The 12,755-nt window shown below is 41.2% G+C and overlaps 1 protein-coding gene and 3 gene segments (V, D, J or C); all 4 read left to right on the forward strand.

Moving 5' to 3' along the window:
* Window positions 1-2,780, forward strand: part of LOC115012068 (tripartite motif-containing protein 16-like) — a 10,164-nt gene extending 7,384 nt beyond the window's left edge. The window contains exon 2 of the mRNA XM_029437510.1: window positions 2,476-2,780. Coding sequence (XP_029293370.1) covers window positions 2,476-2,703 — 228 coding nt within the window. The 3' untranslated portion in view covers window positions 2,704-2,780. The remainder of the gene's footprint in view (window positions 1-2,475) is intronic.
* Window positions 2,781-2,922: 142 nt separating this feature from the next.
* LOC115012075 (T-cell receptor beta chain V region CTL-F3-like) lies at window positions 2,923-3,940 on the forward strand. The segment is given in 2 exon segments: window positions 2,923-3,174; window positions 3,312-3,940. Coding segments are annotated over 2 exon segments (441 nt in total).
* A 1,528-nt stretch (window positions 3,941-5,468) lies between these two features.
* LOC115012076 (T cell receptor beta variable 2-like) lies at window positions 5,469-6,066 on the forward strand. The segment is given in 2 exon segments: window positions 5,469-5,564; window positions 5,655-6,066. Coding segments are annotated over 2 exon segments (396 nt in total).
* A 2,011-nt stretch (window positions 6,067-8,077) lies between these two features.
* LOC115011736 (Ig heavy chain V region MOPC 104E-like) lies at window positions 8,078-9,115 on the forward strand. The segment is given in 2 exon segments: window positions 8,078-8,189; window positions 8,511-9,115. Coding segments are annotated over 2 exon segments (438 nt in total).
* The last annotated feature ends 3,640 nt before the right edge of the window (window positions 9,116-12,755 follow it).

Here is a 12,755-nt window from a genome sequence, read left to right on the forward strand (position 1 = left end):
GCAAAGTAGCAGCACGTGGTGATCAGATGTTGTCTTATAGATCAGCTGTGAATATGAAACTACTGTATTACTGCAGATCAATATTATCACTACAGTAATAAGGAGACATGATTTGTGTCTGTCGAGTGGGGAAATGAAAGAACGTACAAATGAAAGTCATGAAATGTGCAGTTTGAAGGATTTAAAGGACCTTTGTGTTGCTGTAGTTTCCCAGCATGCTCTCTGGTCTGTGTGTTGGTGTGCAGAAGGATCCAGGTGGAGCAGATGCATCAACACAGAGATCAAGGTGCGTTCACTGACCTGCTTCAACAGTAGGAGCAGTGACTGTTGAACTGTCTGTCAGTCTGTGTGTGTGTGTCTGGCTCCACCTGCTGCTTCTTATTTTAATGACTGACAATCTGCATCCAATAACTTCTGCACTCTTTAATATTGAGCTCCACCTTCCAGATACTGCAGTACTTCTTCTGTGAAACACATCGACACACTGCAGCAAGTATTCATGTGTTCAGTGAAGACGAGCTCCAATGAACTCCTGCATGAAGGTGAACAGGCTCAAATAAACAGCTCACACATATCAGCTGACACTTCCCCACTTCATGACTCACATTAACACAATTATATGTTGTGTTAAAGGTGTTCTGACATGTGATGTTTAAATATGTAAATGAGGCATTATGTCATTAACTGTGTGTAATTTCCTGCATGTAGTTAGTTAACCCTTTTTTAGGATTTTGTTAGTTCCCGTGATTTGAATAGAAGTTTGACGTGATGTTTTTCAGAGCAGCAGGATGAAACCCCGCCCTCCTCTCTGACACCTCCCGGCTCATTAAACTGTAACAGTGAAGTCTCTCGTCTGGAAGGGGAAGCAGACGGCGTCACATCTAAACTTCTTTAACATGATATTTACGCTCTTTATACTTTGTTTCCTTCATCTGTCGGGAAATAATGGTGAGAAACACCAGAATATTCCAAAAGGAGGGAGACACTGCACAGCTGATCATTTCAGTATTTAAAATCTTTTGTGTTTCTCTCCACAGGGGCCGCGGACACCAACAGTGTCCTCCAAACGCCTCCTTTCATCACCAAGAAAACTGGTGAATCTGTCGCCAGTGAGATCCACTGTTCACACAACGTAACAAATGCTGATGTTATTCTCTGGTACAAACAAGACGAACATAAAGCTCTGAAGCTTCTGGGATATCTGAATGTGAATTACATAAACACAGAGGACGACGTGAAAGGGAAAATCCGCTTTGACGGAGATCCCCGTAAACATTCACGCCTCACTGTTTCTGACCTTTCCTTAAATGACAGTGGTGTGTATTTCTGTGCAGCCAGTCGGCACAGTGCTGCAGATTCCCCTTACGTCGATACAAACACTCTCCTTCATCAGTCTGCAGAGAGACAACGTGCTGAACACCTGCAGCCTGTGAAGATTGTATCGACTGCTTTGACACCATTCTGACACCACACTCCTCGTGGTGTTGTATGAAATAAAGATTGTTTTAGCATTTTCTCTATATGGTTTGGAGCTGATATCTGCAGATAAAAGGCTTTGAAATGAAATGAACATGCCAGGCTGATATGTTACATCTAAATATATTTGAGATATTTAGATTTACAGCTGGTTAGGAAGTTAAACCGGTCATATTCCCTCTCTAATATTTATTTTATATTTGCTGTGAAAACATCCTTTAAACAACTTTATTCACCAAAAACAAGTTTTTCAACACATCAAAACGTTCTAAAGTACTACGCTGAAAACCTTTACTGAATGCATCATAATGTAAATCACTGCAACCTTTTGTTTTTACTTCGTTACTGCGTCCTTTTGGTTTTTAGCGTGTTCGTTCAGCTAAGATAGTTATACATACATGCTTACAACACTCCCTGTCGTCCCGAAGTAGGGTTGTAACGCTGTGAGATTTCCATGGTTAAATATCACGGTTTCACGGTTTACCACCTTCTCTGGTCGTCCGGGTGCGAGTCTCATATGGTACCTGCCGTACTGCAGAACAACGAGGATCGTCACGTTTACAGAACTTTATAAAGTTACTGATCTAAAGTAAAGGTAATCTACAGGGGAGGGATTTACTGCCGTAGGCCTGCAGTGCCACTTATACTCCACCTTTAATGAGCAGCTCACGTGATCCAACAGTGACACTCCCACCTGCAGCTCTTCAGTCTCTCTATGACACTCAGTTTGTGTCCAACAACATGGAGATCATCATCAGGACACACCTGCTCAGATTATCACTGTTTCTGCTGTGGACTTCAGGTAAATTACACGTCATTTTGGAAGTCAAGTCAAAGAATACCATACAAATCCTAAAGATTAGCCGAGGTAACCTTTATTGTTAACACACAGGTCTAACTGATGGAAGCCATGTCACACAGACGGACACACTTTGGGAAAACCAGGGTGAAGATGCAACAATGAACTGCAGCCACACCAAGGGTGCTACCTACTTCCAGATGTACTGGTACAGACAGCTGCCAGGAGAAACAGTGAAACTAATCGTGTTCACAACAACTGGCAACAAAGATCATGACTTTGGAGATTTCAAAGAGGAGAAGTTTTCAGCCACCAAGCCTGACGCTGAGAGCGGGACATTCACAGTGAAGGATGTGCAGCCGGAAGATAACGGCTTGTATTTCTGTGCTGTGAGTGAACACAGTGATACAGACACATGTGAGAGCTGAACAAAAACCCCAGACAGTGCACTGTTGGTGGTTAGTGAGTGTATTTATCTGCTGTACTGTAGGGGGACCTCGAGTATAATCACAGAACATCGTACAACACAGAGACACTCCCAGCTGTAGCTCTTCATGTCTGTGACGTGACGACACACTGACAGCGACTGCTCTGCATTTATAAAGCGCTTTACAACACGTCAGCATTCACACATTCATACAGTCAGAGGCTACCAGACAAGGTGCACATCAACTCCTGATAAACATCCTCGGGGGGTAGTCCTTTAACATGAATTGTGCACAATGACACCTCCCACCTGAAGACTGGGGAGGGTTTACTCAAAGAGGGTGTTGGAACAACGACTTCATTCATTGTCCCGACAAACAGATGATCAGATTTTCTTCAATATCAAACATTCAGAAAACACAAAATGCTCATCGTATTCCTTTGCTTTGCTCTTAACTGTGTTCTGGTTTCAGGTAATATCACAACTCTTTAAAGACATCTTAAGCTGTGTTTTTACATTATTTCCATTTAGATATTACTGTTTCTTTTATCTACCGTGTTTATGATCATTGTTGTATTTTGTATGATTTGTATGAACTTCTCTCCACAGGTTCCTCTCTCAGTGACAAAGTCCACCAGACTCCAGCTGACATGTTCTTGGACAAACCTGGAAAAACAGCCACAATCAGCTGTTCGCACAGTATTGACAACTACGACAGAATCCTCTGGTACAAACAAACGAAGAATAATAATCTGCAGTTCCTGGGATACATGTTGACAACCTTTGGAAACCCAGAGCCTGGACTGGCTGTGCAGTTAGAAGGGAGTGCAGACACAAATCAGAAGTGCACATTAACAGTTGAAGGCCTGAACAGCAGTGCAGTGTACTTCTGTGCTGCTAGTTTACACAGTGCTACAGATCACTGCTCCTCCGTACAGAAACCTCTGCACACCTCATCTCATCTCTGCATTACAGCTGACGGCTCTGTGCATCTGGAATAAGACATTCTACCCAATGTGGTTGTTCTGATAGGACTGGAGAGTTTAGTGGGAGGTCCTCTGTGGAGAAACGTAACCTCCCGTTATAAAAAGCCGCCTCAGACACTCCTCATGTCTGCTGCGGCTGCTTCTCATGTTAACAGCATCTCTATGACGACTCGAGCTCTCGTCACATTTGTATTCTCGTCTCTGTGGCTTCAAGGTACAAAGATAAGAACTAATATTTCTGAGAGAGGAAGAGATGGGTGCAGGTTTTATTGTTAGTGTGTTTACTGACATGGAAACAGGATGGACTATAAAACAGAGTAACACTAGATTTAAGTCAAATATTTAAATCTTTTTCACTGTTTGAGCTGCAACGACTAATCCTTTAGTCAATCGACAGACAAATAATAAACTATTAAAACAAATCCTTTAAACGTTTGTGTCATTTTTCATACAGAAAGTATGAAATATGAAACTACTGTATTACTGCAGATCAATATTATCACTACAGTAATAAGGAGACATGTTTTGTGACTGTCGAGTGGGGAAATGAAAGAACGTACAAATGAAAGTCATGAAATGTGCAGTTTGAAGGATTTAAAGGACCTTTGTGTTGCTGTAGTTTCCCAGCATGCTCTCTGGTCTGTGTGTTGGTGTGCAGGAGGATCCAGGTGGAGCAGATGCATCAACACAGAGGGGTCAAGGTGCGTTCACTGACCTGCTTCAACAGTAGGAGCAGTGACTGTTGAACTGTCTGTCGGTCTGTGTGTGTGTGTCTGGCTCCACCTGCTGCTTCTTATTTTAATGACTGACAATCTGCATCCAATAAAATCCGCTTTGACGGAGATCCCCGTAAACATTCACGCCTCACTGTTTCTGACCTTTCCTTAAATGACAGTGGTGTGTATTTCTGTGCAGCCAGTCGGCACAGTGCTGCAGATTCCCCTCACGTCAATACAAACACTCTCCTTCATCAGTCTGCAGAGAGACAACGTGCTGAACACCTGCAGCCTGCTTCTAAACCGAGCCTGTGAAGATTGTATCGACTGCTTTGACACCATTCTGACACCACACTCCTCGTGGTGTTGTATGAAATAAAGATTGTTTCAGCATTTTCTCTATATGGTTTGGAGCTGATATCTGCAGATAAAAGGCTTTGAAATGAAATGAACATGCCAGGCTGATATGTTACATCTAAATATATTTGAGATATTTAGATTTACAGCTGGTTAGGAAGTTAAACCGGTCATATTCCCTCTCTAATATTTATTTTATATTTGCTGTGAAAACATCCTTTAAACAACTTTATTCACCAAAAACAAGTTTTTCAACACATCAAAACGTTCTAAAGTACTACGCTGAAAACCTTTACTGAATGCATCATAATGTAAATCACTGCAACCTTTTGTTTTTACTTCGTTACTGCGTCCTTTTGGTTTTTAGCGTGTTCGTTCAGCTAAGATAGTTATACATACATGCTTACAACATTCCCTGTCGTCCCGAAGTAGGGTTGTAACGCTGTGAGATTTCTATGGTTAAATATCACGGTTTCACGGTTTACCACCTTCTCTGGTCGTCCGGGTGCGAGTCTCATATGGTACCTGCCGTACTGCAGAACAACGAGGATCGTCACGTTTACAGAACTTTATAAAGTTACTGATCTAAAGTAAAGGTAATCTACAGGGGAGGGATTTACTGCCGTAGGCCTGCAGTGCCACTTATACTCCACCTTTAATGAGCAGCTCACGTGATCCAACAGTGACACTCCCACCTGCAGCTCTTCAGTCTCTCTATGACACTCAGTTTGTGTCCAACAACATGGAGATCATCATCAGGACACACCTGCTCAGATTATCACTGTTTCTGCTGTGGACTTCAGGTAAATTACACGTCATTTTGGAAGTCAAGTCAAAGAATACCATACAAATCCTAAAGATTAGCCGAGGTAACCTTTATTGTTAACACACAGGTCTAACTGATGGAAGCCATGTCACACAGACGGACACACTTTGGGAAAACCAGGGTGAAGATGCAACAATGAACTGCAGCCACACCAAGGGTATTAACTTCTACCAGATGTACTGGTACAGACAGCTGCCAGGAGAAACAGTGAAACTAATCGTGTTCACAACAACTAGCAACAAAGATCATGACTTTGGAGATTTCAAAGAGGAGAAGTTTTCAGCCACCAAGCCTGACGCTGAGAGCGGGACATTCACAGTGAAGGATGTGCAGCCGGAAGATAACGGCTTGTATTTCTGTGCTGTGAGTGAACACAGTGATACAGACACATGTGAGAGCTGAACAAAAACCCCAGACAGTGCACTGTTGGTGGTTAGTGAGTGTATTTATCTGCTGTACTGTAGGGGGACCTCGAGTATAATCACAGAACATCGTACAACACAGAGACACTCCCAGCTGTAGCTCTTCATGTCTGTGACGTGACGACACACTGACAGCGACTGCTCTGCATTTATAAAGCGCTTTACAACACGTCAGCATTCACACATTCATACAGTCAGAGGCTACCAGACAAGGTGCACATCAACTCCTGATAAACATCCTCGGGGGGTAGTCCTTTAACATGAATTGTGCACAATGACACCTCCCACCTGAAGACTGGGGAGGGTTTACTCAAAGAGGGTGTTGGAACAACGACTTCATTCATTGTCCCGACAAACAGATGATCAGATTTTCTTCAATATCACCAAACATTCAGAAAACACAAAATGCTCATCGTATTCCTTTGCTTTGCTCTTAACTGTGTTCTGGTTTCAGGTAATATCACAACTCTTTAAAGACATCTTAAGCTGTGTTTTTACATTATTTCCATTTAGATATTACTGTTTCTTTTATCTACCGTGTTTATGATCATTGTTGTATTTTGTATGATTTGTATGAACTTCTCTCCACAGGTTCCTCTCTCAGTGACAAAGTCCACCAGACTCCAGCTGACATGTTCTTGGACAAACCTGGAAAAACAGCCACAATCAGCTGTTCGCACAGTATTGACAACTACGACAGAATCCTCTGGTACAAACAAACGAAGAATAATAATCTGCAGTTCCTGGGATACATGTTGACAACCTTTGGAAACCCAGAGCCTGGACTGGCTGTGCAGTTAGAAGGGAGTGCAGACACAAATCAGAAGTGCACATTAACAGTTGAAGGCCTGAACAGCAGTGCAGTGTACTTCTGTGCTGCTAGTTTACACAGTGCTACAGATCACTGCTCCTCCGTACAGAAACCTCTGCACACCTCATCTCATCTCTGCATTACAGCTGACGGCTCTGTGCATCTGGAATAAGACATTCTACCCAATGTGGTTGTTCTGATAGGACTGGAGAGTTTAGTGGGAGGTCCTCTGTGGAGAAACGTAACCTCCCGTTATAAAAAGCCGCCTCAGACACTCCTCATGTCTGCTGCGGCTGCTTCTCATGTTAACAGCATCTCTATGACGACTCGAGCTCTCGTCACATTTGTATTCTCGTCTCTGTGGCTTCAAGGTACAAAGATAAGAACTAATATTTCTGAGAGAGGAAGAGATGGGTGCAGGTTTTATTGTTAGTGTGTTTCCTGACATGGAAACAGGATGGACTATAAAACAGAGTAACACTAGATTTAAGTCAAATATTTAAATCTTTTTCACTGTTTGAGCTGCAACGACTAATCCTTCAGTCAATCGACAGACAAATAATAACAAACTATTAAAACAAATCCTTTAAACGTTTGTGTCATTTTTCACACAAAAAGTTCAGAAAAGGCTGTTTTAAATATGGAGACTTCCTGCTTTTCTACATTTTATTAAAGTGAACATCTTCAGGTTTTGGTCTGATGATCTTGGACATTTTTCACTATTTTATAAACCAAACAATGAATCTATAAAATTATCTTCAGATTAAATTAATAATGAAAATAATCGTTAGTTGCAGCTCTAATACCGTTTTGTCTGCATGCGATTCATAAAGCAAACTACTGTTAGCATTGAAAAGAAATCCAGAACAGGAAATATATTGACTTAGTAATTTGACACCCTGTAAATCATTTAAAAAACTTCTCCACACAGGTCGCTGCCAGGATGTGACCCAATACCCTGAAATCAGCTGGAGGTCTGTTTCCAAATCTGCAGAGATGAACTGCAGCCACAATAAAGATGTTTCTCATAACCAGATGTACTGGTACAGACAGCGTCCAGGGGAGAGCATCACCCTCATTGTCTACACAGTTGTGGGTGGACAGCCAGACTATGGGGGGGGGGGGGCCATCAAAACAAGTATTGAGCCATCAAAGAAAGCACAGAGGGGCTCTTGAGTTGACTTTTATAGTTCCAGTAGGTGGAGCTGGAGCTCAGGAAATACTCTGCAGCTCCACTCATCAGCACGATGGGATGTGATGTGGCTGGGGGAGGAGGAGGATGTACAGTCCACAGTAAACGGAGCCGCTCAGAGTTCATTCAGACACGAGGACATCATGTCAGCTTTATTCTTTTTATCTTGGCTCATTGGTAATCACTTCATCAGCTTAGAGTAATAATCAACTGGACAATTATCGCTAACTATTTTGATAATAGAGTTATCATTTAAGAAATGTTTCAGCCTCTCAGATATGGAGACTTCCTGCTTTTCTCTGTTTTATATCATAATAACATGAATAAGAGACTCTGATGGACCTTTGTCACCATTTAACATTTCATAGACGATTCATTTAGAAAATAATCTGCAGATGAACCCATAATGAAAATAAATGATCAGTTGCAGCCCTAATCAGGAATATTCCCTTTATAGTTTATAGTTTCTGCATCATCATCATCTTTCTCTCTTTCCAGGAGTTTGTCTGGGTGTTGAAGTTTACCAAACTCCTCCAGAACTTCTCCGAAGACCCGGAGAGAAAGTCCAGCTGGTCTGCAGCCATGAAAAGACCGACTACACGCTCATGCAGTGGTACCAAAGATCCCCTGGAGAGCGAGTTCTGAAACGCATCGGACACGTGAACTACAACAACAAACAATATGAGGACAATTTCAAAGAACATTTTAATATCACTGGAGATCTGAGCGGAGCGACGGCAAAGAATGTCTCTCTGTTTGTAGACGACCTGAAGGCCCCCGAGCACAGCGCCGTGTACTACTGTGCAGCCAGCTATGCACACTGACTGCACACCCCCTCGGCCTCATACAAAAACTCTGAAACAACTTAAGGGGGGGTTTCTTGTCTTCAAAGATTCTCAGTTGACTTCCAAAAATGTATTTTTAAAAACACCAAGTCAAAGTTGTGTCAAGAATTCGCATGATTTACAGAGATTTTGTTTATTTGTCATTTATTTTTGAGTTTAAAAGGTTTGTGAGAAATAAAAAAAGGCAGCTCGCGTAAGCCGACCAATTTTATTTATTGAACAGGAAGCATTTATATTGTTTTGTCTAACTTGAAGTCCCAGAGGAATGAGAAACACTAAAAGAAATGAGTAAAAGCTTTTTATTTGTGCAGGTGTCGCATGAATAAATGTTCCTCGTCTCAGGTTTGCCTTTGTGTGTTTACATTATTGCAATCCGTCTATATAAACTACTTTAAATATAAAAACTCTATATTCTTATACACACACTTTGCTCTGCTTTCATGCCATCATTTGCCACTTCATCATCACACAGCGGACGACAGCGGACCTGAACAGACCCCTCCCATCCAGAGAGTTTACAGTGATGCTGTTAAACCTCAGTAGAAGCATCAGCTGGGTGTCAGTCACTCAGACAGCTTGATCTCATGTCAGAAGCTTAAACCTCTTGAACTCTGGGTCACAGTTTGGACACTAACTGCTTGAGGAAGTAAACATGATCAGTTTTCTCTTTTTTTGTTGCCTGTTAGGTGAGAACTTAAATACAATTAGCTCGTATGAATGAGGAAATGGCTTCATTTGGATTCCATCACAATGTAAATACGTTTTCTCTCTTCATCCAGGTGTTTGTCTGGGTCTTGATGTCCGTCAGTCTGCCTCTGATCTCGTCACAAAACCTGGAGACAAAGTGCAGATTTCCTGCAGCCATGATAAAACTGACTACAGGGTGATGCTCTGGTACCAGCAGTCACCTGGAGACACAGCTATGAAACTCATTGGACATTTGTACTATAAAAATGTCCAAATGGAAGAGACATATAAAGAGGATTTTAATATGTCCGGAGATTTAGGAGGAAATACAGCAAAGAATGGCTCTCTTATAGTGGAACCTGTAAAACAAGAGCACAGTGCAGTCTACTACTGTGCAGCTAGAGAAGCACGCTGACAAAGATCCCCTCTGAACTTTACAAAAACTCTGTACCATCTTTTCTCATGAGAGGTTTATAATAAGACATAAACTGCTCACAGACACACCTGCTTTGTGGTTGTATGTTGGTTTGATCTGGCAATCAGCTCATCATTAGCCAACACAACCGTGTTTCCATTTTTAAAAGTAAAGTTGTTTCAGGCGGGGAAACTTCAAACGGTAAAATGTTATCTGAAAGCTGCTGAATTCCACGTTAAATGAAGATTAATTTAACTTGATAAAAACGTATAAAGTTATTACAACAAACACACAGAAGTTGTAATTCCACAAATTGGCTTTAAAACCCGGCGCTCTGCCTGGGGGCTCGTCACAGACGGGAGAAAACCTGCAGCATGGGACCCTTGTAAAGTCTGAGAGCGTGACGTCACTTTAGCCGTGTAGGCACTCGCCGCTCGCTGATGTGTTGAGCATAGATCAAGATTCACAGGTTCATCCTCCTCCCTTTGTTCAGTGAGAGAAAACAGAAAAGGCAGATTTTTGTTCCTAAAAGACAAACCGACTGAAAGAAAGAGTTTCTCAGTGTCAACTTATTCTCTGATTTACATCACTTCCTGTCCCTCCTCCTGATCCACAAAGCTGAGAGACTCTAGCTGGTTCTTCACATTCAACATGATGCCATCTCGTTTCATTGTTTCCATCATCACCGTCTTCTGGATTAAAGGTATTGCACATTCATGAAGACACTATTTTTAATTTCATTTGGAATTAACCCTCAAAAACCTTTATAGGTTGAGGAACTGAGGTGGAATATTTACGTCCACAAATCATTAATTGCTTATTTCTTGCCGATGTTCTCACAGTAGTTTATTCCAAGTGCACAACATCACAGGACTACTTAACATTGTGTTTTGGTCTCTTTACAGGAGTTTCTCTAAGTAAAGACAAACAAGTGTTTCAGACACCAACTGAACTGTTAATGAATCCAAATGTTGAAGCCAAGCTGAGCCTCACACATAACATCACGAGCTATGACACTGTTCTCTGGTACCAGCGCTCGGCAGGAGACACTTCCTTAAAGCTGATCGCCTACATGGCTTATAAAAGTCCTACAGTTCAGCCATCATTTGAAAGCCGCTTTAAAGTGAGTGGAGATGGAGAGACAACGGCTCATCTTCACATCCTGAACCTGACGCACCCTGAAGACAGTGCAGAATACTTTGGAGCAGCTAGTATTACACAGTAATAAAGAAAGTGCCTCTCTCATACAAAAACCTCCATAATGATGCAGCAGATAACACCAACACAAACCACTGAAGCCATGTGACGCAGTATCCAAACATTACAGGATTGTAATATAGTCATACAGAAAGGGGCGACTTCCTTTTAATACACGGCGCTACAAACATGTTTAGATGTTTGAGTAAGGGGGTTATAAAAATCCAGTCAAATTCAAGCACTTTGAAGGTGCGTACACTAAACTTTTCTAGACAATCGAAAGTGACAGAAAAAGAAGAGGTTAGAGAATTCCTTTACACCCACAGTAAACAGTGTATACATCACTTTGTTTATTGTACCAGCTGTTCATATTAACTTTGATGATTTAATCCGGATTAATTGTTGCGCTAGCGTCTGGTGTGAGACGCCGGGAGACAAACAAATATGACGAGATCGTTTCATTTCAGATATTAAAAAGGATTTTTGGTTTGCATGAGTGATTGTGTAGCTTTAACACCAGATTGTGTTGAGTTTCTTGTAATAAATACAATAACTCCTCATAAGTCACAAGAATAGTTATTTCACGTCAGAGTAACATTTTATCTTCATGAGAATCACAACTCTGAACAGCAGAGAGCAGTGGAAACACGCCGACATGACGGTTTTAAGCTCCTCCTTCGTTACAAAAGTCCAATAAAAGAATTCACACAGATGGATTTTCATTCATAACTTTGCGTGTCTGTTTAAGTCACAGCTAAGATCACCACAGAGAACATTATGAGGATTTAAAAAGGTTTAAAATGTTTCTCATTCTGTGTTTTTCTTTGTCTTTGCTCTCAGGTAAGAATTATAAGATGTCATTTCTCATGACTAACAAACCTTTCTGATTACTTTCAGTTGGTTCCTACAGCTGAAGGAAAGTTACATTTATGACTTTATGCCAATTTTACTTCTTTACAGATCTGCGGGACTTTAATGCACGAGGCGTTTGGTAGATTTGACAATGCAAAGAAATATTCATAGAATCCTGCTTCACACGTCCTTTTTAAAGACTTTTGAAGGATTAATTTAAGACATCTCAAAACCAGTTAAGGTCTCATTTTAAGATTAATTAACTCAATGCCTGTTAAGACTTTTAAAATCAGAAATACTTTATTTATCCCAGGGGGGAATTAGATAGTCACAAATTTAAAATATTTATATAAACAAAATGAGTCCAAGTAAAAATGTGCAGATTGTACTACAATATATAACAATATGCATATTACAATATATACAGAAGTGTAATAATATTAATGCTGAAAACAAGATTCTTGCTTGAAATGTAAAGTGATTTGAATAATTATAATATATAAAGTATAATCCGTGTTGCACAGTTTAGATATAAGGATCCACAGGAACCCTGAGATTTCCTTTTCGTCCTCCAGACATTGTGTCATTGTCGCTTATGATCCAACAATCACCTGCAAATCTTCTGATAAAACCCGAACAAGAGAAAGCCCGTCTCGACTGTTACCGTGGAGATGACAACTACCCCTACATGTTTTGGTACCGGCACCAGTCAGCAGCGAGAGGTCAGCGGAGGGACATGGAGCTGAT

This window comes from Cottoperca gobio, chromosome 8 (assembly GCF_900634415.1).
Source record: "Cottoperca gobio chromosome 8, fCotGob3.1, whole genome shotgun sequence".
Classification (NCBI taxonomy): domain Eukaryota; kingdom Metazoa; phylum Chordata; class Actinopteri; order Perciformes; family Bovichtidae; genus Cottoperca; species Cottoperca gobio.